The sequence below is a fragment of the Lynx canadensis genome, chromosome B4, assembly GCF_007474595.2.
Source record: "Lynx canadensis isolate LIC74 chromosome B4, mLynCan4.pri.v2, whole genome shotgun sequence".
Classification (NCBI taxonomy): domain Eukaryota; kingdom Metazoa; phylum Chordata; class Mammalia; order Carnivora; family Felidae; genus Lynx; species Lynx canadensis.
Genome location: NC_044309.1, coordinates 39804394 through 39829739, shown reverse-complemented (window position 1 = coordinate 39829739; position 25346 = coordinate 39804394). Strand labels below are relative to the sequence as shown.

General features: G+C 41.5%; 1 protein-coding gene across 1 annotated transcript; it reads right to left on the bottom strand.

Moving 5' to 3' along the window:
• Positions 1-21717: 21717 nt before the first annotated feature.
• KCNA1 (potassium voltage-gated channel subfamily A member 1) lies at positions 21718-24947 on the bottom strand. The gene has a single exon (XM_030322478.1). The coding sequence runs from the start codon at positions 24247-24249 to the stop codon at positions 22762-22764; it is 1488 nt and encodes a 495-aa protein (XP_030178338.1). The 5' UTR covers positions 24250-24947; the 3' UTR covers positions 21718-22761.
• Positions 24948-25346: the final 399 nt, after the last annotated feature.

Below are 25346 nucleotides of genomic sequence, written 5' to 3'. Positions count from 1 at the left end.
ATACTCCTACCATGGCCAATTTCAAGCTACCAACTTTATATCACCAACTATGGGGTTTTTCTATTATATGGATATAACAGACATGAATAACCTCAAGAGCATTGATAATTATAAAATGTAGTAAATAATTGTAAAATGATCAGCTGTGAATAGTGTCATTGTTTTAAATATAATTTCCTTAAAGTTTATAATATTTTTTTTTATAATGGCTACATTTTACAATAGGCTTGCAAAATTCCTGAAAATTTAACAATCGGCTCTCTTGAGTGGGCTTCCATAGGTTCAAACAAACCACTGGGTGTGGTGTGTGTGGAGATGTAGAGAGAGCTGACAACTCCTCTGCTTCTCTTTCTAAGCTTTGGCTGGCAGGTTCAGCTCTCTGTGATACAGAAAGGGAGGACTCTCAATTTGCTTCAAGCATGCTTCAAGTCTAAATGATGCCCTATAACATAATTTGTCAGTACCTCAGATAATAAGCTGATATTGTGATCCCTAATTGGCTCAGTGCTTTATGTTCATACCTTACCTACCAAAAGCACTCTGGAAAAGTGAAGGGGTTGGAAACTCAGACCTTGTCTTGAATAACTGCAAACCAGCATCAAATAGCGCATCATGTCTTTGAAGACTGTTAGTCTATGTTATGCATCATATCTTGTGATTTTAACATCTTTATGATATTAGTCAATGTTTACTGTATATTAAACATATGAATAAAATTTGATCATTTCTTACAACGATTAATTCATCTGTGATATCACATCTTCAACACACATTATATTTCATAAGCTCCTGTTGAAGTTCTATCATTTGCTGTAAGTAAAACAGTTTCATAATTCAATGATTTGGGGAAATACTACATCCCAGTGATTATATCCATGGACTTCAAGAATTAACTTATACTCAAGGCTACATCCCCAATGGGAAAACTACATCCCGTATAGAATTTATCCACCTTCACAGTTATCCTGACTTTAAATGTCAAAATTTAACCCTGTCTGAAAAAGCCAGCGGCCACTTCCATGTCATATGAAATGCATTGCCATAGGGTAAAATTACAAGGGAAGCTTTTTAATTGCACAGCAAAATGTTGAATTTGCCACCAATCTGCTCTGTAGCTAAAGCATATGGTTACCTTTTCTACAAAAAGCTGGATTTCCTATATGTTTCGCACTCAGATGGTATACTATCTAGATCCTGTCAAAAGCATGCAGGAGACCATTCCTCTTTGAGACAGATAATATAAGGAACATTATAACAATTCTATCTTCTGATCCTTTAAGGTCTATCACTGAGTCCAGTTTAACTATCAATTTCACAAAACAAAAACAAGAACCCACGTACTGTTTTATTTTATCTCAATAGAAATGCTTTCATAATTACAATATAACATGCTTTCAGTTTTATTTGAAGGTCAATATAAAATATGGTTTTATAAAGTTAAAACTCTACAGCTGTTGTAAAAGCACTAATAAAGGATGAAAAATTTCTTATTGGCATAAAAATCATATATTCAATTGCTCTTAGAGTTTTAGTATTAGAGAAAAATTAGACCAAGGCATCACATCACCTCAAGGCATAACATGCTTTTTTTGGTAGATGATGAGAACCATGTGACTCATTATGTTTCCTTTCTCTCCTTGGCTGTCAGGAATCTCAAGGGTGAAGTTTGTGCTCAATTGAAATAAAAATCTTTAACTCTGGCTTTTCTGTACAATTGTCTCTCCTCCCTTCACTACACGGCTTTTTTACCTTTGACTTTACAATACTTTTGCCAATGTGATTTTTTATTGTATACCACTCTATATTATTTCTGGAAGAAGTCCAAGTATGAATAATTGATAAATGAATAAATGTAGCTTACCAGGCTCAGCTTAGTCAGCTTGCTCCTGCATCATCACTATGTCATTTTAAGTATCAGAAAAACTCGTTCTATTAAGCACCATTAAGTGTCCATATCGTCCCTGTTAAAAGAAGCTTTCTACTTTCCAGAAAAATCAGTATAAAACCTTAAAATCAAATCCGCAAAGAAATGAATAGGCTTACTTAAAAAAAATTGATCTTCCCCCAAACATTACAAGAAGTGCCTAGAAGTAATATTTGATGCAATCGTCTCACTTCCCTCCTTCTCACTCAATCATAAGGAAGAAGCAGGAGGATGGTATGAGAAGCAGGAGGTCTGAATAAACACAAAGTGAAGAGCCAGCTGCTGACAATACAAAGCCAATTGTGCTTTGAGATTGTACGATTGTACTGAGACTCTTCCCAAGAATGATGTTCAGCTTGGGTTTACCCTGCGTGGCATCCACAGTGCTGGAAAGACACCTAGAGATCAGGATTGCAAAGGATGGGGAACCTGAGGTCCAGCAAGAGGACGTAACTATCATAGGATCACACCACCTGTCGATGGCGAAGCCACAGCACCAGAACCCAGATGTGCAAAAGCCCACCTGATTTCGTTCTACTGAACTTGCTCATTCAAATATCACACTTATGCATGTAATATTCTGCATTTCCCTGCTAGTTTCATCCCCAAGCAAAAAGAAGGGGTGGAATTATATTCATATTTACACCCTTGTCAACCATTATCTTCAGTTAAAAAAATCAAAATGGGATTTAAGTAGCTATTATAGGATGCAAGTGATGTGAAATTGCTAAGATGTAAGAATCACTGAGACAGAAATGGAGAGAATCAGAGCACAGGGTGATTTGAAGAAAGATTAAAAGGGCGTATGCAAATTTAAAATATCCTTTCCTTTCAAGTTTTAGATGAGTATGTTAGGCACTATCTAGTATAGAGGGAGAGGTAGACAAAATCCCATCGGGGTACCAGCAATGCCAGCATCTCCCACGGGAGGTGCAGGAGCTGGCCACCCACAGGAGTGCAGAGGCTCATGAAAAGGAATTGTGGAGAGGTCAGGTTAACAGAACAAATGTGGGGAGGGAAGGACAAAACACATTCTGTTTTGTTATGTGAAACTTATTGACACTCTTTAGACCCATATCACTTATTTTTCCTCATCACCTTCTGATTGAATTTTATCAGTAGAAAAGTGAGAGGAAAAGGTCTCAGGAAGGAAAATAGTTTTGGGGTTTTTTTATTTTAATTTTTAGTTGGAAGAATAGTAAGATGTCCACCCCTTCCTTCCTTCCTTCCTTCCTTCCTTCCTTCCTTCCTTCCTTCCTTCTTATGTACATCTATTCATGCATATATTAAGGCAAGTAAGGCTATAACTTTGTGGGAGCCACACATATGTGCACAGTGTGGCTCCTTCCAGTAAGTACTTTATAATGTAGTGGGGCAGAAAGACATAAACAACTCTTCATTAGGTGTGAGGTACCATAAAAGAGGTAAATATCATGCTTTGACAGTTCAGAGAATTGAGAAAAGATACCCTGCTGAAATTAATCTGAAGAGTTGCTGGACAAAACGGGCATTATAAAGAAAATGTTTCTTCATCTTTTATGGTATATCTATGCCTGAATACAGTGTGCAGTTTGAGCAACTATAACTCAAGAGAGGCAGAATGTGGACACATACACACTAAAATTAGATCAATTAACACAGGTAGAAAAGGAACAATCTGTAATGATAAATGTAATGATGCTTACTGGATTAGTTGTTGGCCCTAATCCAATGACTGGGATCCTCATAAGATAAGGGAAATTAGACACAGACACACGAAGGAAAGACAGCTGCATGAAGACAGAGATTGGAGTGATGCCCATAACAAGCCAAGGAACACCAAGGATTGTCAGCAACTGGAAGCTAGAAGACGCTAGTAAGAATCTTCCCTAGAACCGTCAGAGAGAGCACAGCCTTCATGACACCTTGATGTCAGACTTCTAGCCTCCAGAAGTATGAGAGAATATATTTCTGTTGTCATAAGCCCCCTGCCCTCCCAAAAAAGTAAGGATGCCTGCGTGTTGATAGTGAGCTTACCCCACCATACTGCCAGTGCTAGAGTCCCTCTGTCTCCCACACTGAGCTCCTTGTGAACAGAGACCCTATCTTACTTGATTTTCAATTCTCAGAGTCTGTATATCAAAGTTAAATAAAATCCAGTCCTAAGAAAAGACCAAGAGAGTTTGTTCTTCATCTAACACTTGGGAGTCAAGGGTGAGTATAAACCTATTTTTAAGCCACAAGAAAGTGAGTGAGTGTATGTGCTTCTCTAAGTGTCTCTACATACATTCTGGGTTGACAAAACTGCTAGCATCTCTTTGGCAGATTAACTGGCTACACTTGTCATTTTCTTGGCATCCGGTTCCTAAGTCAACCCTCTGTGTGCTATCTATTCCTTCTTGGAAATAATCACTAAAAAATATGTATATGTCAGACCTCAAGCATTTGTATTCTTTCTTCATCAAATCCCGTACTTCTCACCAAATTGCACTGTCACCAAACAAAGCCTATCCTGCTGATTACAATGCAGCTGAAGAGTGCAGGATTCTCTGTCATCCTGGAAGAAGAAGTGCAAGCTGGCTGGGGTGTAAGCACTGCCACATGGATGAGGAAGAGTTGAAAGGATTGTAAACAAAGGGTAATGATAAATGGTTATGTTGTGAGTGGGTGGGAGGTGTTTAGTGGGGTGTTCCATGGATTGGTGATGGGCCCAGTTTTCCTTAACATCTTTATTAATGATGAGGTAGGAGGGGAAAACACTAACAGCACGTTTATTAAAGGCAGGAGGATGCTATATTGGGAGGTGTTGCAAACACCACAGAGGACAAAGAAATAGCACAAGACGGGGATGGTAGAGGCAATATTAGCAAAGAAGAGAAGGACAGGATTCAACCGGGTGACAAAGGAGACCCAGCTCACCTAGGAGAGACCACTTGATCTTCAACAAAGAGAACCTATGGCACAGCTTTTCCCTGAAGACATTTATGTAGGGCAAATTACTTTTATAACCCCAATGTTTCTATAATATGATGCTTTTGGGGGAGGGATAGGAAGACTTGGGCTTGTTTAATTCTGGAAGCATTAAAAGAGTTGATCTGCTTTCATGAGCCCTGAAAATCAGAAGACCTAAGTGGAAAGCTGCACACAACTCCTAGGCTTGAGTGAGAACAGAAAGACAAAAAGCAGTCCCCACTGCACTATGAATAGTAATAGTCTGACTTTTAAGAGAGAGAAAATATTTCAACCCTGTTGGGCCTTCTGGCTTCTAGTCTTAGATCTGCCATTAATTTAGTGTCATTTTTAGAAGGTTCTCTTCCTTTTCTGGGCTTGTTTCACTATCTTTTCCAGAAAGGTCTCCCTGTCTCCCTCCCTCTCCTAGGGATGCTTACAGAAGTGTAGTTATCAACCCCATTATGTAATTTTTAACTTGGTGTATTGAGGCAAAGGAGTCATAAGGAAGACCTATATGGGCCATGTGAAGGAGATATGCCTGTTTCCTGCCCACAGGAATAACAGATGGAGTACTATTTACCCTATTTTCAAAAGTCAAATGGTAAATCTGGAAGGATAAAATAAGGCTAAAGACTTTAGAACATTAAGTTCCTTGAAGAAAGCTGTTGCATAGATAATACATTATGAGCACTTAAAATCTTACCTGCTTGCAAAATTCTCTTGAGTTCTGCCCACAGCATCTGCGCCATAGCAAAAATTATTTCTTTCCTCATTCAACCAGTACTTATGGAACACCTACTATATACCGAACATGATTCCTACTCCTGAGAAATGCAGTGTAATAGAGTGATAAGATAAAAATAAGAATCTATTTGAATATATTTTTAATTGTTATAGGGATCCAATGGTGGTGATGACCAAGCTGGGTTTTTATGGATTGAATAGCCGTCTAGTAATAATAAAAGTAGGAAACCAACATATATTCAAGCAAAGAACAATGCATGCAGAGATATAGTGATGTATAAATAAATGTATCATTAGCCTCATTTCTAGAAATGGTGAATGGAAATTTCTGGAAATGGTGAGTGGTTCTGTGAGGTAGTGCACAAATTAAAGTGGCATAAGATAACACTATGCAATAAAAATTTCTTGAGTGCTAGCTACTTAAGAGAGAAGAGAAGTGTATCCCTTTCATGGGAGGTTTGCTGCATTGGATGTCTAATGTCCTACTTTACCACACTAAGGAATGTGAACTTTACCCTGTATAGAGTAGGAAAGAATTGATACTTTTAAATAAGGGAATAATGATACCAAACATCTAAAGAGGTAGACAAATCTTTAATGTTTGCTAAAGTTCTTATCTAGCCAAAGTCTGATTTTATTTCCTTTATGGCTGAAAGCTTGTGCTGGTAAAATAGTGTGTGATATGCTAAAAAACAAAAACAAACAAAAAAAAGATTTAATATTACAATATACAGCACTAGTGAAATATACAATTATGTACGTCTTGTACTAGGAAGACCTCAACACATTTATGAAAAGATGTTTTTAAATAAATTATATACATCTCTGTTCATAAAAATAAACACATTTTGAAATTGGCTTAAATGAATGTTCTGGACATTATGCTAAACCACCACTGTGTCCAGACAGAATGACTTAAAATGGTCACAAGAACAAAATATATTTATTACTATTTATACCATTTTTCCAATATTGCATCAGATCACTTATCTTCATAGCAGTACAAGACTATGTGACTAAGTCCTAGTTCAAGAATCAGAATTTCTGACCTTGAGCAGCGAGACATTTTCCAGTGCTCTGCTTTTCCCCATTAGTAGAATCATGTTTAAGATACAATGATATAATGACAGAACCAGACTTGCAAATCAGTGACTATCAAACTGAAGTGGCACAATACAGAAAAGATGGGGAACTGGGAAGGAGGCTGTTGAGATCATTTAAGTACAAATAGGTGAAGAAAAATATGACTTTAAAGGTCCAGGTCAACTCTGAGTTTCTATTATTCCATGACATGTATCCGAGGCATTATTAGTATCAGATCTTGTCACTATTGGTTTATAGACAAGGTCCAAACAATTTTGGTTTCTCTGGGTATAAAGATCTCCATGCTACAATGGAAATGGAGGCTTGTCTCTTAACACTTCAGAAAAGAAAGAAAGAAAGAAAGAAAGAAAGAAAGAAAGAAAGAAGAAAGGAGGGAGGGAGGGAGGGAGGGAGGGAGGAAGGAAGGAAGGAAGGAAGGAAGGAAGGAAGGAAGGAAGGAAGGAAGGAAGAAGGAAGGAAGGAAGGAAAGAAGGAAGGAAAGAAGGAAGGAAGGAAGAAGGAAGGAAGGAAGGAAGGAAGGAAGGAAGGAATCAAAAAGGAAAGAGAAAAAGTAGACCAACTACAAGAGTTGTAGGGCATACTAATAGTAACACAGTAAATGGTTTCTGAGTCTAGATCTTGCATCCGCGTAAAAACCAAAGCCAAACCAAACCAAAACCCACCATTCTGACGGCACCAGTACCTCTGTGATGCTACCGCTGAGTTAAGAACATGCTCGTGGAAACATTGCCCAAGAAGCCCAGGAGCTGCCCTTGCCCTATGGCTGCAAAGACAGAGAGAAAACTTTATAACAAGGATAAGCTTCCTTATCTTCTCTCTTAAGTAGCTAACACCCAAGCAATTTTCATTTCACAGCAACTAAAAATATTCCAGGTCTTGGAAGTTTTCTGGATTTTTAGTGTGTTACAACTGTGGACTAGAGCTTATGCTAACCAAACTGCTTTGGTCGGTAGACATCTCCATATCTCATACTGTCACGCACAATTTCCCAACCAAATGTAACTTGACTCCAGCTGATGCAAACCTCGATCCTCTATATGCATGATGTAATCATGTATATAATAGGCTCCTATTATTCCATCCTTAAGTATGGATGAATAGAAATTCTGTCTAAATGGAAGCTGTGCTATTTAAAATAGTCATCTCAGATTAGTAGGGTTTGGGAATTATGAAATCCAGGGTAGAGTTTGCATTAATTACATTAATGTTTGCTCCCTACATTAATCTGTAGACTTTGCATGGAGAAAAATGACCAGGGACTAGGCTTCTAAAGCCCCCTTATACATATATGGCATAAGTCACAAGGGAATTCAATAAAAGGACAGGTAATTCTGAGTCTCATGTTCTTGCAAATATCTTTCTAAGAGTGGATCAGTGGAGTCTTAGGTAGAAGCAAATGTTTTTTTATTTGTACAATCTAATCTATCTCCCACAGTTCCTTATAGCTATTCCATTTACTCCATAGAAATAACCCTTTCCTTCACTGAGATGTTAATGATCTCATTTCTTTAGAGTCCTTTCAATTTTGTTATCACTTAAAGAAGGGAACTCATTTGGGACACTAGCTCATTTTTCTAGAAGACTCAGACGACAGGGATGATGTTTCTAGAGTGCTAGAAAGAAATGGACTTCTCTGTTCCAACTGAGGTTTTCCCACGGGTCATTTTTCTGGAAAAGTCTCATCTGAAATAGGGTCATGCTTTGCTACTGCTTTACTGGTGGCTAGAAAAACTTAGAAGCAAGAAAGAAAAGTAACTAAGAAAGGAAAAATACTGCATGAGGACACACATACATACAGAGACAGTATTCCCAAAATGGAGGTAAGAGAGTCAAACCTCTGAGGTGACAGCTTCTTTATCTTCCCTCTTCTTTTGTTCAGAGACCAGCAGGCTTCAGGTCTCAGTGATTACAGCAAAATCTAAATATCCTAGGGTCTTTCACACCTCCAAAACTGGCAGGCCTTAAATCTGACTAACCCAATTTCACTCCTTAAATGGTTACTTTATAAACTGCAAGGATCCATGGGCTTGTATGATTTACTACCTAAGCCAAAAGAAGCTGACATTTTATTCTACACTTTAAGTATTAAAATGCTATGGTTTGGGATTCAAAATATAAAATCTAGATTTCCAACACAACCGTGATTTGATACTACAGAATGACAGATGTTTGGGGAATCATATTTGTTCTCTGAATAGACTCAAATCCACGTTGGATCAGATCTGCGTCTGGAGCGCAACAAGCTGGATTTTTAGCAAATGCAAATTTCCTGCTAGCAGGTTAGAGACACAGAGTAATCAGAATTACCATTAATCACCATAGCCTAGAGTTTTTTTTTTTTTCAGGTCCAAGTGCAAAGCTGCCCAAACAATTAGTTCCTCTGAGGTCTGTTTTCAGATGGACAATCTAAATAACCCTGTCATTTCTGGACCAAATGCCAAGCTGACTCTGCTAAGGAGGATGCAGGTGTATGGTGTCCATGCTGAGTAGTTCTAAACTGGGCACAAAAACACTTAGGGGCATGGTGATAGGGCCACACAGGCTGAGTTTGCTTTTAAAAGCCCCATTCCCACCAACTCCTTTCCAGGCACTTCTTTGTCATCCATGTGACACATTAAGAGGAAGTGCTAATGTTACACAGATGCATTAAGTCACGCAAGCGGTTTGGTGCATTTTACTGGGAACTCAAAGCATTACACCACAGAGGTGTTCAGGCGGAGCGAGGAGCAGACTGTGTCAATACCATCCGAATCTGTGCTCTGAACATGCATTACAAAGGAGCACAATTACCCAGCCTGTGCCATTAGGCAGCATTAGCCAGCATTGCCCATCACTCCTGATTAATAATTGAACTCAATCCATACAGGAGAGCTCAGGCTAGTCTGGAAGATGCCTTCTAGCATGCATTAGAAAGAAGCACCTCCAGGGGCCTCAGAGCACTTTATCCATTTAACAAGTCAATCTATGAACTACAGTAAACTCTCGATTATTAGAAACTGATGATCCCACTTTTTAATGTTCCTCTGCTTTACTGTTCATCTTTCTCCCTCTTGGTACCTTCCCTCTGGCCACATACAAGTTTATGACGTCCTCTGTTATGGGCGCTCTGATGCAAGACCCAAGCCCCCTTCACAACTGAATAACTCACCCCTCAACTGCTGGGAATGCTCTCAGCCATGAGCCCTCTTTGGGAATTGCCTCTAATGAAGACAGGGACCTCACCCAAGGTTAAGTTCTTCTCAGGGTATCCTCATCCAGAGATGGGTCAGCAAGAACAGGTAAAGTCCTGCCCCCTTATCCCATCTCAGGGAAAGTCTGAAGGACCACTGTAGCTTCAGAGTTCCCTACAGGGATGACCGAGCCTCTGTTGTAACTGTGTTGCAGCCTGACACCTCCCTCTGGTCAGCTTCACTTTCTCTCCCCTCCCAGGTATAATCCCCTGAGAGCACTCCCTAACAGTCTTCTGCATGGCTCTCCACCTCCTAGTCTATTCCCCAGGAGGACTCAACCTGCAGCTGGAAAAGAAAGAGTCAGAACTTACCTGTCTCCTCAAGAAGCCACTGCAAGGGTCAAATAAGATCATGTATGTGAAGGTTTCTTATAAATTGCAAATGATAAAAAAGGAACACTTATTACACTACCCCTTTAACTAAGACACCATTAAATGGTGGAGCATTTGTACATACAGCAAACAAAACTGCATCTTTCCTGTGGTTTGCAAGTTTAGAGTCTAAATAAAGCTGGGGGTCCAAGTTTACTGAGCAGTTAGTTTAAATAATATCAAAACTATTTACCTTAAGTACGTTATATCACTTAAATTTTTATTCATTTATGAGACGTCTTCAATTCACACAAATCTGAGGAACGTTGCCAGGCTTTGGGAGGTACAGCAGCTTTTTCCAAAATATCAAAATAACAAAAGTATCAAAAATAGTTTGATATTTGTGAGTCAGGGGAACAACATTGTTAAGGCAGTTATTTATTTATTTATTTATTTATTTGGTTAGTTAGTTATTTTACAAAGCAGCAAAGTCTTAGAGGAGTAAAGACATATGCCATAGGTCCACTGACCCAAATTCTTCAAGGGCAAGGAAAGTTTCCAGCTTTAATGTTCCCCTTAGGAAGGTCACTTTCTCAGCAGACCACACAACAGAAAATAGACACTTTTTGAACTTAACAAAGTGGAAGGAACTGGCCCCGGCAGGAAGAGACCAATGTTCAGAGACGATCCACATACATATTTTCCACCCCAGGCCACTCTCTGTCACTATGTGCCTGAGCTATCCATGGAGCAATGGAGCATAAACCCAAGCAAGAGAGAATCAGATACACTGTCACTATATTCATTGTGGTGAGCACCCAGAGCCCACTGAAAAATATGCTGGGATCCCCAACTTCTGTTGGTTTTTGTTTTTTTTTCCTTTACTTTGAATTACAGTTTCTTTAACTGCAAAATGGAAAAATTTATCATGATATCTTACTGTGTGTCTCTGTGTGTGTGTTGCTTAATTAAAAGGGAGTGGTGACAAATCTGTAGTATCGATTAAAAGTGCTACCCCATTTTGGCTAACACACCTATAACACAGGTGATACCTATGGGTTCATGGACAGGTAGATGAGTAGAGATCAGAGTGTATAAATGTGTGTGTGTGTGTGTGTGTGTGTGTGTGTGTGTGTTCACATACATGAACTGGGGATCAGGATAGGCATTTTCCTGGCAATACAGACATCAGGTCCCCCAAATAAGTGATGTATGGGCACTTAATAGTGTACAGGGAAGGAAAGGATAACGAGGAAGAAATAAATTTCTATTTTTCCATCTTTAAGTGTTCTGACCCTCTCCACCTTTGGTCTTGAAAGATACATAGCACCGAAGTGCCAGTAAAACAGCATTTTTAAGATTCTCAGAAAATATTAGGATGTCTACAACCATCAATCCAAAAGTTGATGCTCTAACAAGTCAAACCCCTGATAGCCTAAGAATATGAACAGTTTTCTAGAAAAATGAACTGCCAACATCTGACTTCTAAAGGAAGCAGGGATATGTATGAAAAATGTACCAATCCAATGTCAACTAGAATGGATGAGGAAATGTATTTTCTGGAGGTGTTCAGTCTTTGTGTCTTGGGAGAGAACTCAGCAATAAACTATCAATGGTTAAAGTTACAATCTCTGTCAAAGTAATCCAAAATAAGGTTCCTTCCCAAAGAAAAGGGCACCAAGAATAACCGTTTTCATGGTTATTCTCAACTACTGTGTTTATGGAACTGAGGAACTGAACCCAATACAATAAGGGTCAAATGTCAGCACAGCCAGAGAAATTGGGACTTGCTGCAACAGGTGACAAATTCAGAATTTTCATTCACAGAGCCACTGTATTTATGAGGAGAGTGGAAACCGCACCTAACATAAAGCCGTCAGGTATAAAGTAAATAAATTTAAATGGAACATGGTTATCCTCATTCATTTTACAAGACTCTGTCTTGTAAAAATCACCTCTAACCATTTTCCTTTTAGGTCAGTACATTTAGGACCTATGAAAAAGTTACTTGGTTTTGAACATGAGAATGCTAAGGCTTCCCAAGACCATATCCTCAAATCTGATGAATCTCTTTTCTTCTCCGTGAGACTCTATCTATATAATCTGTCATAACAAAGAGTCTATCTTACTGGATTCCAGTAAGCTTCCTGGATAATATAATCCTGAGTTTAAAAACCCAAGTCACAACTCGACTGACCACTGAGTGCAGTGAATTGACCCATAACACAATATCTATGGCTTTTTAGAAACAGCATAATAGTCCCATCACTGAACATTAAACCGCATTAACTGATGAAGCATGGCTTTAGTCATCATAATAATTAATGAGTGGTTTAATATGCACAACACATGAGCCAGAGTCTCAAATCTCCCCACTGTGAGCCTATTTCCTAACCAGCTATTTTAAAACTAAAGACTTGAAAATTATTCCGGCTAAACTCTCTGCCTTCAGAAAGGTAAAACAATATCATTTTCATTTTGCCCATCATACTCTTGCTACAATCTTGAGATTTATAATTAAAGACAAGTATTTTCCTTTTTCAGGCTAAATGACCTCCTTTTGCCCATCCAATGGGTGTCCCGGCTGGAAACGCTGCTCTAATGCACCACCTGAAAACTGTTTCAGAGGACAAATACTTTTCTTCCAACATGCTAATTATGGGAGCTATAAATTGTTCTGTTTTTTAATTACTAAACCTGTGACTGATGATGTTTAGAGTGTTCATCTTTATCCATTAAAGATAAACATTATTTTTTAAATGCCAACAAATGGGAACTTCATCCTCTGGAAACCTAAAAGAAAGCCATTCTATCTTAACTAGAAATGTCCTTTAACAATAAGCCAATATGGGGCACCTGCCTGGCTCAGTTGGTTAAGTGTCCAGCTTTGGCTCAGGTCATGATTTCACGGTTCAGTTCCTGAGTTGGAGCCCCGCCTCGAGCCCCACCTTGAGCCCCATGTCCAGCCCCTCGTGGGACTTTGTGCTGACTTCTCAGAGGCTGGATCCTGCTTCACATTCTCCCTCTCTCTCTGCCTCTTCCCCATTCACACTCTGTCTCTCTTTCTATCAAAAATAAATAAACATTAAAAAGAAAAAATAAACCAATAAGCCAATATCTTGTGATTTTTCAAAAACTAAGAGCTGGGCATCCCATCTTTTAAGATTGGTATACACTACTCCCTCTAAGATTGAAAATTATTTTGCTTGCTAATGAAGAGGGAACAATGATGGGGCAAAACTTACTCTCAGAAATTTCCTTTGAAATTCACATAAAAACGAATTACTTCCTTCCTGTAACAGTGAAATAATATTTTATGGAATGGAAAAAAGCAATGATCATTGTAGAGATAATTAAAGCACCTTGGATTTCCAAACAGTCTTAATACATCGAGAAATGAGCATTTTTAATAAAAGTTGTATGTGGCCCTCAGCTCAAAACTTAATTATCCAAAGCTTAAGCTCCTAGTCACTGATCATCCTCTGATTTCAATTCTGAAAAAATAATTTCTACTAGAATTAGTCTAGAAACATTCCTAAAATGTATTTACTACTGGGCACTTCAAACAACATGGAAACATGTTATCTATTTCAGCAAACATGAACATGCCATGTAAATTGTATCTTTAAAAAATCATTAATAAGGTAGAGAATGTAACCCCTGAATGTTATTCTCTAGAAAAATGTTGCATGAGCCAAAGATTCTAACAAATACTCAACTTCTTAATTACAATGAAATTCCTTGAGAACCTCAGATGAAAGTTCCACTGTCATGTAAATCACGGCTACTAGAAGAAAGAGTTGGACCACAGTAGAGATAACCTATACATTTTTATAAACATCTTTGTAGTATTGTGCTATTCAAGAAAAGGCTGCATTGACTCATGTGTGCTTGTGAGGGTTATTTTATTTTTAGCAAGGGAAGTTAAGAATATATTTATATTTATATAATATCTCTCAGACAAGCATATGAGAAAACTTTGCAAACAACATCTTGCTTTATTTCTCAATATTCACAGGTGGAAAGAAAAAAATTAAATCACACAATACTTTGTACATGAGGGAAATGAGGCAAAGAGAAGGGATGCAAATGACTGAAGATATCTTATGGTTCCTTCACTTGTAACAGAGCAGAGCGTGCCCTTGATGTTTGAGGTCTGAAGAAGTAAAATAGTATTATGTGACAGTGTAAGGGAGGAACAGAACCAGAAATGGTGGCTCAGTATTCTGTGGGGCTGCAGCATGGCTGTTGTTATATGCAGGATATACTGAAAATCCCTACTGAAAATGTCTCTGCCCCCCAAGTCTTCAAACTCTACCATAATACCATTATTTTTTGAATTAAGCATCTGATCCCCCTGGAGTCTTCCTTTAAAGGACAGTTCCTCCTCTGAGGAGAAACCATCTGGCAGCCCCCTCCCCCTGCTCCTCTGTTCTCATTTTAATTAAAAACATAACTATTTCTATCTCACATAGAACATATGAACACATATAACACATATGTTGTATCTTACATATAACATGTGTTCTAGAACATGTTAGAATTTACCAAACATGTTAACCTGTGTCATCTCATCTAATCCCACAACATTTCCATTACATTTCCATTTTAGAAATGAGCAGTTTAAAGACTCAAAGAGCCTACATCCCTAAGTAAAGCCTACTAGTTTCTCTTTACTATGTAACATTACACTTTCTAGCATCCCAGCAGCTCAATAAACACTCAGAGTCCCTATCATGTGCCAGCACTGGACCATGGAAACATCAATGAACCCAGGGTTGCCCCCTCCACCCAGTGACCTTGGGCAGATCCTTTGGCCTATAAGACAAGGACAGTGATATCAGCCCTACCTAATTCCCCAAGCAGAACAAAACAACATACTTAACGTGGAAGTGGCCTCAAAACTGCAAAGCGCTAAACAAACTGGAGGTGTTGCTATTAGCACCTCCCTGGGATCGAGGGTGTCATGTTGCCCCCAAATTGATAAAGCCAAGAGCTGAGAGGTTCTGACCATCTTCTAAGAGAGGGAGTCTGTTGAGGGGCAAGGGAGGGGGGAGCAGCAAGAACAAAGCTCCTTCCAGACATGATGAAATCTGAGGCCTCCAGCATGCAGACAGGAGGATCCAAAACGTATCTGCACAAAGCCGAAATTAAGGACAGGGCTGAGCAAAAACACTGTGGTATTAACAGATAGTGAAAAGAAAACCTGAAGCAACGGCTCAGATCTGAAGGAACTGCAAATTTAATGGGTTTAGAATTCAAAGCTATTCTCATACCAGGAAACAAAGGGGGACATAATGTTTAAATCATGGTGGTTCATTAATTCTAAGATTCCCTTTTTCTTTTGTTTCTTTTTTTTTTTTAACATTTTTACATCTCTAAAATTGGGATGAATTAATACAGCAGATCATAACATGTTGTCTTGTTCTTTAAAATATGTCAAATAACAGTGCATATTAAAATTGATGGTATATTTGGGGAATCTGGGTGGCTCGGTTGGTTAAGCACCCAACTCTTGGTTACGGATCAGGTCCTGACCTCGTGGTTGATGGGTTGGAACCCTGCGTCAGGCTCTATGCTGGCAGTGTGGAGCCTGCTTGGGATTCTCTCTCTCTCTCTCTCTCTCTCTCTGCTCCTCCTCTGCTCATGTTCTCTCTCTCAAAATAAATAAGCTTTATAAAAATCAATTATATATTAAATTCAGTTAATTAAATAGGATATTTTCAATGACCTGTTTTTAAGCCTGTCCAAAGGGCTGCTTTCCAGTCATGCAGCATTACTATGCTGTCTTATCTGCATAAGACTTTGAATGGACAGGCTCTGTTCAGCCTCGGGGTTAGCCTTCCCTCCACGCTCCAGTCTGGTTAACTCTACAAATCTAGACTGACTGCAGGAAGCATCAGCCAGTTTCCCTACCCAGTGGCAGAGAGGCTGGAATCAAATCACATCAGCTTTCTGTCCTTGAGTCCTCTGATTGGCCTCCCCTTAAAACTGACTTGCCTTCTTTTTGGAGTTCGGTATACAGCAAAGCTTCCATTACAACCCTACTGGTACAGCTCCCTGGATCTGTCCATCTCTGCTTCAAGAAAACCATTCCAAAGCTAAGCTTTGAGAAACACACTCAGAGGTGTGAATGTCCTGGCTCCTTTGCCCACCGCCATTTACATAGTTCTAGCTCTCTCTTACCTTTCTCTGTCAGAGTTCAACTGGTCTGTTTGCTGATCACAACAGAAAAATCATAGGAAGCCCAGCCAGCCTCATGATCCACTTTCACGAGCAACTTCCACAACAAAAATAACATTCACCTCCAAATCTTACAATGTGAGCCCATCACAATAAAATACAATTCTATGATGATGCCCCTGCCACACCATGCATGCATCACGTAACAGACACCTGTCATAAAGCATGTAATCCTGTTTGGTCTGACATAAAAAGCTTGCATAAAATGAGATTGAAGTCAAGAAAAGAGAACCTCGAAATCTCAGGAAGAATCAAAAGGAAATGCACCAATAAATCATTCAAAAAAATAGAAAAAAAAGAAATGTTAACCACACATAGAGCTATGTGGGAAAAGTTTATGCAAAGAACCACCAGGAATCACTTCGTTATTTCACATCAAAATCGCTTCCAACACCTTATTGTAATTATCAAGTTAGTTGATGCCAGACCACAGCACTGTTACACACACACACACACACACACACACACACACACACTATCCTTTCTGAAAGGCTTAGACTGCAACTGAAAATAAAGTTTCAAATCAAAAACAATTTAAGTGAATATAATCAATTATTTTGCTCCCTGGGGCCTCATTTCTTTTTTCCTTTTCAAAGTTTGATTCCCCCACTGCTTTCATAGGCCAAATTCCAAAGGCCTCTCCTTGGGATCCTACCTGAGACCAAACTGTGAATTTATTATCAGAATTCAACCCCAGTGCATTTCCTTGCACAGAACAGATAGTACACCACGAGGCTGCTTCATGAGTCTCCCCTGGGCTCATCACATTATTTAAAGAGATCCCACATGAAAAACTTCCCTAAAGACCAGTTAAACAAGAGACAAATAACCAGTCACAATATTCCTTGGTAAGATCCTTAAAAATTATCTTTAATTGATGCCAAATATGAACAGATCATAAAGTGACAAAAGCAAGTGAAATTGCATAGATGAAAACTATGCGCTTCAATTAGGCTCTCAGTTCATAACATTCAATGTCCTCCACCTGACATATTGAACAGTTAGGGCAGGGGAAATGCACAGCAGGTGGAAATGAGACACGCCCTTAACTCAAGGTGTAAGCAACTGGCAAACTCAAGAAAGAAACTAGTGCTTTTTCAGCTTCAATGGTTTGTTGTCCTGACGGTGCACTTTAAATTAATACCACTCAATTTTTAGTTTTGAACCTTGGTAATACCATTATCTTTAATGTTAGAGGTATGTCACGTAGAGTCCATGCTGTCAGCTTACAGCTGCTGCCTCAAACAGCTCCCAGACAGTGCACTGATGAGAAGAAAGGTGTTTCTGCAGGTTTTGGAGAGGAGACAACTTTTGACCTGGAATATTTTGCAAGGGGTCTTTTGTGTTTTGTTTTCTTTCCTTGCACCATTTCTTCTTCTCTGATTATGGTACAAAACACTTCTAGACTCTGTGAAGTCTCGTGTCATAAAAAGTAAACTCCTAGTTAGCTCCGACATAAAAATCACTGGGACTAGGGCTAATCTCCTTAAAGCTAATAGTCCTGAGGTCAGCAGGGCCTCCCCCCTTATGTACACATTGGACTTCCCAAGGAAACCCATGGTCATTTTGCCTGAGCAAAGAGACTGGCGTTAAATCCCAAGACTTCTGAGCCTTACACTTATACCCTGAATGAGTTCACACAGTGACCCAAGGTAATGGAACAGTTTTGGTTAACAACTCAGCTCCTGTCCACTTCTTTACAAAAAGTGATAAGTAAAGTACATTCTTCTGAGATTTACCTGAGTCATGCTGAACATGTTCGCATATACCCTGAAATTCCGTGATATAAATACGAGTATTAATACACCGCATGGTGGATGAGAGGCCACCTCCTGAGATTGCAATTCAACTTGGATTGTGTCTGGTTTAAAAATTTGTATTTATTTGTCTTCTTGAAATGAACAGAAACATAGAAAGACTTCATCCTTTCTTGATAAAATGGGAAGATAAAATGGCTGTTTGGCAGTTTATATTCTTTCTAACAATTCTATACCATGGATGGTTACCACCCACCAATTCTCACCACTCCCAGGAATGAGTTGTCCCTGGAAGAAAATGGGGAATTGCCTTCTGTTAATGTGCTCTTTCTCCTTCTTGTCCAAGGCAATCTACCAAACAAGGAATTCAATTGTAAAATTGTTTAAAAGCATGTGTTTTGAGGTCTCCTATACTAAAAGGGAGGGTTAGGAAACTATTTTTATGGACTCTTCAGATGTTAACTAATTTGAAAAAATCTGTAACTCTACACAACATGAAGAAGGCCCTTTATGGACTAAACCAAATTTCTACTTAAATAAATCTTCTCACTTACCATTTACATGTTTGTCTGTGTTCTAATTCTCAAGTGAGTAAAGATTATGATGTCACCTGTGCTTTGGTTCCACCACAGTTGTACAATTTTAGAGAAATGACTGTCCATCAACCATATTCCAGAAGAATATGCCGTTGGTTCATTTGATTTTGCTAGGCTAACTCACTCATGCACCCTAGTGAACTGCTCTAACTGGTAATCAGTACTCTATTTCTTCAGGGGGAGCGAGGGAAGGCTGTACACAGATGGGGAAGAGGAGTTGCAAAAACAAAAAGCTTTCCTGGCTACAATCTGTCTTCTCTAAATCTGAGGACAGAGGAAATTAATGTCTTTGGTCTCTCTCGAATTCAGATCACTTGAGGTGAGTTAACCCCTTCAGAGATGCTGGGATGGCTAACAGCCCTGGTGTGACCCAGCCCTTCCACTTCCAACCCTATTGAACTAGGGCCCCCAAGCACTGGAAGAGCTGAGCTATGGCTATCAGCATGTCAGAAAGTCTCTCCTTTTGGAGAAAACAAGCATTCAGGACATGAGCTATTAAAGCTCAAGATCGAGGAAGGGGACTGAAAGGTAAAAATCCCACTACAACAAATATAAGTAAACCAAAAGATAGTCATTCCTTAATAGGCAGTTTTGTTAAGTGCACCTTCAGGTCTACAAAAACATTTCAGCACATTATAGTGCGAGGGGTAAGAGCTTTGTCAAACTTCGCATGCCTATGCTACACAGATAATCCCTGTACTCCATTCCTACTGACTTGGTTGCAATGAGCTACAGATGGATAAGCAGCATTCATTTCCCCCCTACCACCCAAATTCATAACAACTCTTCCCCGATCCCAGGCCAACAGGCTCATGCATGCAGCCCTTTTTCCTGTAACACATGCAGAAGAACCCCAGTCCAGCGAATCTATGAGAGGTATACCAGGTAGCCAAAACCAGTCTGATCAGTCTTGGTCCCATTTTCTCATCCTCTGACCCATCCATCCCACAGTACTGAGTGGATTATTGCTGTTGACGGAGTGCAGCGTTTCAAGTTCTGTGTGTCCTAGACCTCAAAGTCTAAATAAAAGATCAAGATATCCCCAGAATTTTCGGGGAGGTTGGCTTTGTTTTCCCAAACTGGAGATTTTTAAGCAGGTAGGAGAGGAATAGCCAGGATAAGTCAAAGTTCAAAAGAGAAGGAAACATCACAGCGGAGGGTTTAATGCCCTGTGGTCAGATGCTGTGCAGTCCTTGGCCCCTTGTCTTCCATGATGTTACATCAGTCTTACAGATTTTCAAAAGCCGCACAGGAAAGTAAAATATCCATGTTCTTTCTTTCAACTGAGTCAGCCAGCCTGGGTGTTACTCTAGCTTCTTGGTTTATTGCCTCCCTGCTAGTTCTAGGACAGGTGGGGGAAGGGACAGAAGTAACAGGGAGGATTCCCGAAGAAGCAGGGAAGGAATGTAAGGTGGGCAGGGTGGGCAGCAGCAGGCAGCCACATGCTAAGTGCAGAATGAAGATTCCCCACCTCGGTGTCTTTAAAAAGGCTGTGAGTGCCTTTCCATTGGTGGACAGCTGCCGGGCCCCAGAGGCCTGTGTTACGTGGTTCTCTTTCAGCTAGACCTAGGGTCCCCAGCATTCTCTGGGCTGGGTGCCTGGGGCAGCAGAAGTTAGATGCTCAGCCTGTGAAGCGACTGCCAGGTAGGAAGAGCATAGGCGCATCATAGAAAATATCTGAAGGGAGTGGGCCGGGAGGAAAGACCCAAGGAAGGTTATTATATACGGAGTGTTCCCACATCAACACTGATGCCTAAAGAGAACAGACCATCAGAGATTTGCAGAGTGCTGTTGCTAACAGAGGAGAAATACAGAACTTTGCAAGGAACACTACATTGGACCTGAGGAAGCCTTTCACATCCAGAGTGGCCCTCGATAGGAAACAGATTTCCAAAAACTTGATATTGGCTTCTGGTGGAGAAGAGGGAGAAAACGGGCTCCTGGTTCACGTCCAGAGTGATGATTGGTCTCAGGCCCCAGTGTACATCCCAGATCAGGCTGCCAAAGGGACCAAGTCCAGTGGATGGCCAGGGAGACAGCACCCTCCTGGATCTCTTCTCTCCTGGGTACAGGATGGGGTGGTCTTCTCACAGTGGTGAAGTGAGACAGGGAGGGTGGACAAAGCAAAAGCAAAATATCTGTGCCTCAACCTTTCCTCCCTTTTGTTACATAACTTCTCAGCTGTGTTAATGGAGGCACTTTCTGCAGTTCACTGTGGGTACAGGATAAAGGCACTAAGCAACTATTAAATCAATTGGTTGAGTTTCTTCAGGGAGCCTCAAGGGGAGGGCTGAAGTCTCTACAGACCTCAAATCATGACTGCAAAAAGAAATCAGCTCTGCTTTGGATGCATACAAGAGATAAACATGTTCATTTACATCCTAAGAATGCACCAAAAACATGCAGTATTGCACCTTTTTTTGTTTGTTTGTTTGTTTGTCTGTTTGTTTGTTTGTTTTGCTTGTGTTTATTTTCAGCTAGAAAGAATACCTGTTCTTAGGTGTTGCTATATATACCTTGATGACTTATTTAGTTTTCCACATAGCTTCCCTTTAAGGGATGGGCATATTGGTCCTCTCTCTGCCTACACCTGCACAGAAACCTGACATTTCCCTGAGCAAAGGCAGGAAAATCAACTGAGTGGCCCCCACCCCCCACCCCCCATTATTTTCTTTTGGGCCCTTCATCCCACAAACTTTTAATTTTTATGATTTAAATTTTTTTTTTACTGAAATCATGCATTAATTAATTCAAGGTACACCTTAATCAAATAGGCCATAATGCTGAATAAGAGAACATGCTTTGAGCTCCAAAAAGTTATTGTTCCCATCTGACTAACATATGCACTTAAATACAGTACTTTATTTACTAATAAAATAGTTAATAAATGAAGGAGTGCACTTTCGGTGAATGCAAATGAAAAAAGGATCTATTTTTAGAAGAGTTGATCCCAACGTAAGCTTATCCCCTATTGTCTGAGTTAACGTTCTTGGCATGCGATTATAAAATAAATATGATCAGATTCAAACATGCTTACATTTAGTTCCATTTGTGCTCTCTTGCAATAAGGAGGCTAAGATTTTACATCCAGTTCTGGAGGCCAGGGGTCAGGGTGCAGGACTGGTGAGAAAAGACCTGTGTTTGGCTCACCTGCAGTTGAGAAATTTAGCAGCACTGCAGACGAACCAGTTAATTTACTTCAGTGTTCTTTTTTCTTAGAGAATAGTATGGATGAGCAGGGGAAATGGGGCAGAGGGAAAATCCCTGCAGACCAGGACCAGTATCAGATGTATAAGGTGCTTTATGAACCAGTCTTAAATAATTTTGCGTGCATGTATGTGCACTTGTGGGGGTTTTCACCTTGTAATATACGGTTGGGATGATCAACACAAATACATTTGTTCATTGCCCCTTTTGGCTGGTATATCATGTTACATATAATACATCAGATGCACTGTCTTAAATGTGCTGTGCAGTTTGCAAAAGTTTTATAATGGAGTCCCATGCAAATTTAAATTTTATATTTCTAAGTGATCGTCTGGTTTTTAGTAAAAGAAAAAAGTTAAAGAAGCCAAAGGATTAAAAATGTTTCGGTATGGGGAAGCATATGAATCTTATTTTACCTAGACTAGCTCGTGGACTGAATTGTTTTAAACCAGTTTTAGAAAATACACTTTCTTTTCCCATTTTTTAATAAAATGAAAATAGTTTCTTTTTGCATGAATCTTGAAAGCTTCTGGTTCACCATCCCCCCCCCCCCATCCTCAATGCAACAATGCATTGACAGTTAAACAGAGCATTCAAAGGCTATTTAGTAAAGTATCTACAAACAGTGACGTGGGTCACTAGGTTTTTGTTCTTTTTTTTTTTTTAAGTCTTTCAAGCTGCTAAGTGGGGCTTTTTTTTAGTTTGATTGGCTTTTTAAACATCGGTGAGTAGCTTGCTCTTATTAACGCAGTTTTGGTTAGCTGTGGTGCAATTGCCAGTTCTGATATTGGCCTGTCTGTAATGGGCTATGCTATTATTCATATCCTCTTCGATCTCCATGTACTCAGATTTGCTGATAGTAGAGGAACTGCGCCGACTGAGGTCACTGTCAGAGGCTAAATTAGGGGAGCTAACGTGGAGCAACTGAGCCTGCTCTTCCCCCTCAGTTTCTCGGTGGTAGAAATAGTTGAAATTGGACACAATGACAGGTACGGGCAGGGCAATTGTCAGCACACCAGCGATGGCACACAAGGAGCCCACGATCTTGCCTCCAATTGTCACAGGGTACATGTCACCGTATCCTACAGTGGTCATGGACACCACCGCCCACCAGAAAGCATCGGGGATACTGGAGAAGTGCGACTCAGCTTCTTCCGCCTCGGCAAAATACACTGCACTAGAAAACAGTATGACCCCAATGAAGAGGAAAAAGATGAGCAGCCCTAGCTCTCTCATACTAGCTTTGAGGGTCTGGCCCAGAATCTGGAGGCCCTTAGAGTGGCGGGAGAGTTTGAAGATTCTAAAAACCCTTACCAACCGGATGACCCTGAGGATGGCCAGCGAAGTGGCCTGCTCGCCCTTCTGGTTTCCCTCCTGCTCGGCTATCTCGGTGCCTAGGGTGATGAAATAAGGGATGATGGCCACAATGTCGATGAAGTTCATGATGTTTTTGAAGAAGTCTGTCTTGCTGGGGCAGGCGAAGAAGCGCACCACCAGCTCAAAGGAGAACCAGATGATGCATAGGGTTTCCACGATGAAGAAGGGGTCCGTGAAGATGTTGGAATTGTAGATCACCGTAGTGTTGTCGATGCGGTGCACGGTGCCTGTGAAGTCCTTGTCATCCTTCAGCTCAGGTAGAGTCTCCAGGCAAAAGATGACGATGGAGATGAGAATGACCATGACGGAGACGATGGCGATGACCCGGGCGGGCCCCGAGCTCTCAGGGTACTCGAAGAGCAGCCACACCTGGCGCTGGTATTCCTTCTCGGGCAGGGGGCGCTCCTCCTCCTTGATGAAGCCCTCGTCCTCCCGGAACTTCTCCATGGCCTCCTCGCCCAGCTCGTAAAATTTGATCTCCTCGGAGAACATGTCCAGGGGCACGTTGACCGGCCTCCGCAGGCGGCCTCCCGACTGGTAGTAGTAGAGGATGGCGTCGAAGCTCGGCCGGTTGCGGTCGAAGAAGTACTCGTTCCTCAGGGGGTCGAAGTAGCGCATGCGTTTCTTAGGATTGCCCAGCAGTGTGTTAGGGAACTGCGCCAGGGTCTTGAGCTGCGTTTCGAAGCGCAGCCCGGAGATGTTGATCACCACGCGCTCACAGCACTCGTGGTCATCGTGCTCCGCCGGCCGGGGGTAGCTGCCTTCCTGGGGGTGGCCCGGGGCGGCCGAAGCCTCGTCCACGTTCTCTCCGGACATCACCGTCATGGTGGAAGCGGGGCACAGGGGTGAGAGACCAGGAGAGGGCCGGGGGTGGGAAGCAGCGGGAGAGGAGGGGTGGGGGGGACCCAAGCGCCCCCCCCACCGGAGTGCGCGACTCCCCCCACGTTCAGGGGGAGGGGCTTCAAAACCAGCAGGTGGAGAGATCTATGACTTCCCTTCTCCTTACCTTCCCCTCTACCCTGTCTTTTGCTCAGTTTGGAATCCCCCCTCGCCTGCAGCCCGGGTGCAGCTTTTTGTCGTGGGGGGGGGGGGAGGGTTGGTATTTCTTCCTGCTGGAAGGTGTCTTAACGCAGTGCCGTTCTAGCGGACCCGGCCATCCATTCGGGGGTCACCCTGGCCTCCCCTCCCCTCTGCGACCCTCCTAGGACCGGGTGCAGAGCCAGCTCAGCAGATCCCCTTGCCTGCCACCCCTTTTGCTTCTCCTCGGCTCTCCCCCCTCCTACCCCTCTTCGCCTGCCGCCTTCTAAGCTCCCACCAGGGCGATCGATGGACGCTGCAGAGAAATAGAAAGTGATACGGGGGTAGAAAATCAGAAGCATTCAGATGGGACGGACCTACAGACACCGAAGAGCACAGACCTCTAGCTTGTTTAGAAAGCACTGGACTCTTGCTAGGGTTAGCACATACACACAGACAGACACACGCAGACACCCGGAAATCCAAGTTTGGGCTCTTCCATCCCACTTTCCCCAATGCCCAACAGCCGATCTGTTTACAACTTCGTTAAACTAAAGATCGGGAAAGCGCCGAGAGACGCTGAGGGAGCTCTAGGTCCCGGGCAGCATCCCCACACCCCTGGCTTCTCCCACCCGGTGCCCCTACCCCCGCTTCTGCAGCCCCGGACGGGGGAGCCCCCTACCTGGCCGGCCGGCTTGGCGCAGGGGCGGTGCTGAGTCGGCGGAGAGCCCGAGTCGGAATGCGGCAGGTCGCCTTTGCAGTACCCGGCGGGAGCGGCGACCGGCGCCGCGGCAGCATCCGAGAGGCGCTTGGCAAAGTCGCCGCCCTCGCCCCCTCGTCCTACGCCCCTTCAGTGGGACAATCGACTGAGTGAGCCGCTACGGCGGAAATGTCCGTTCCCTACC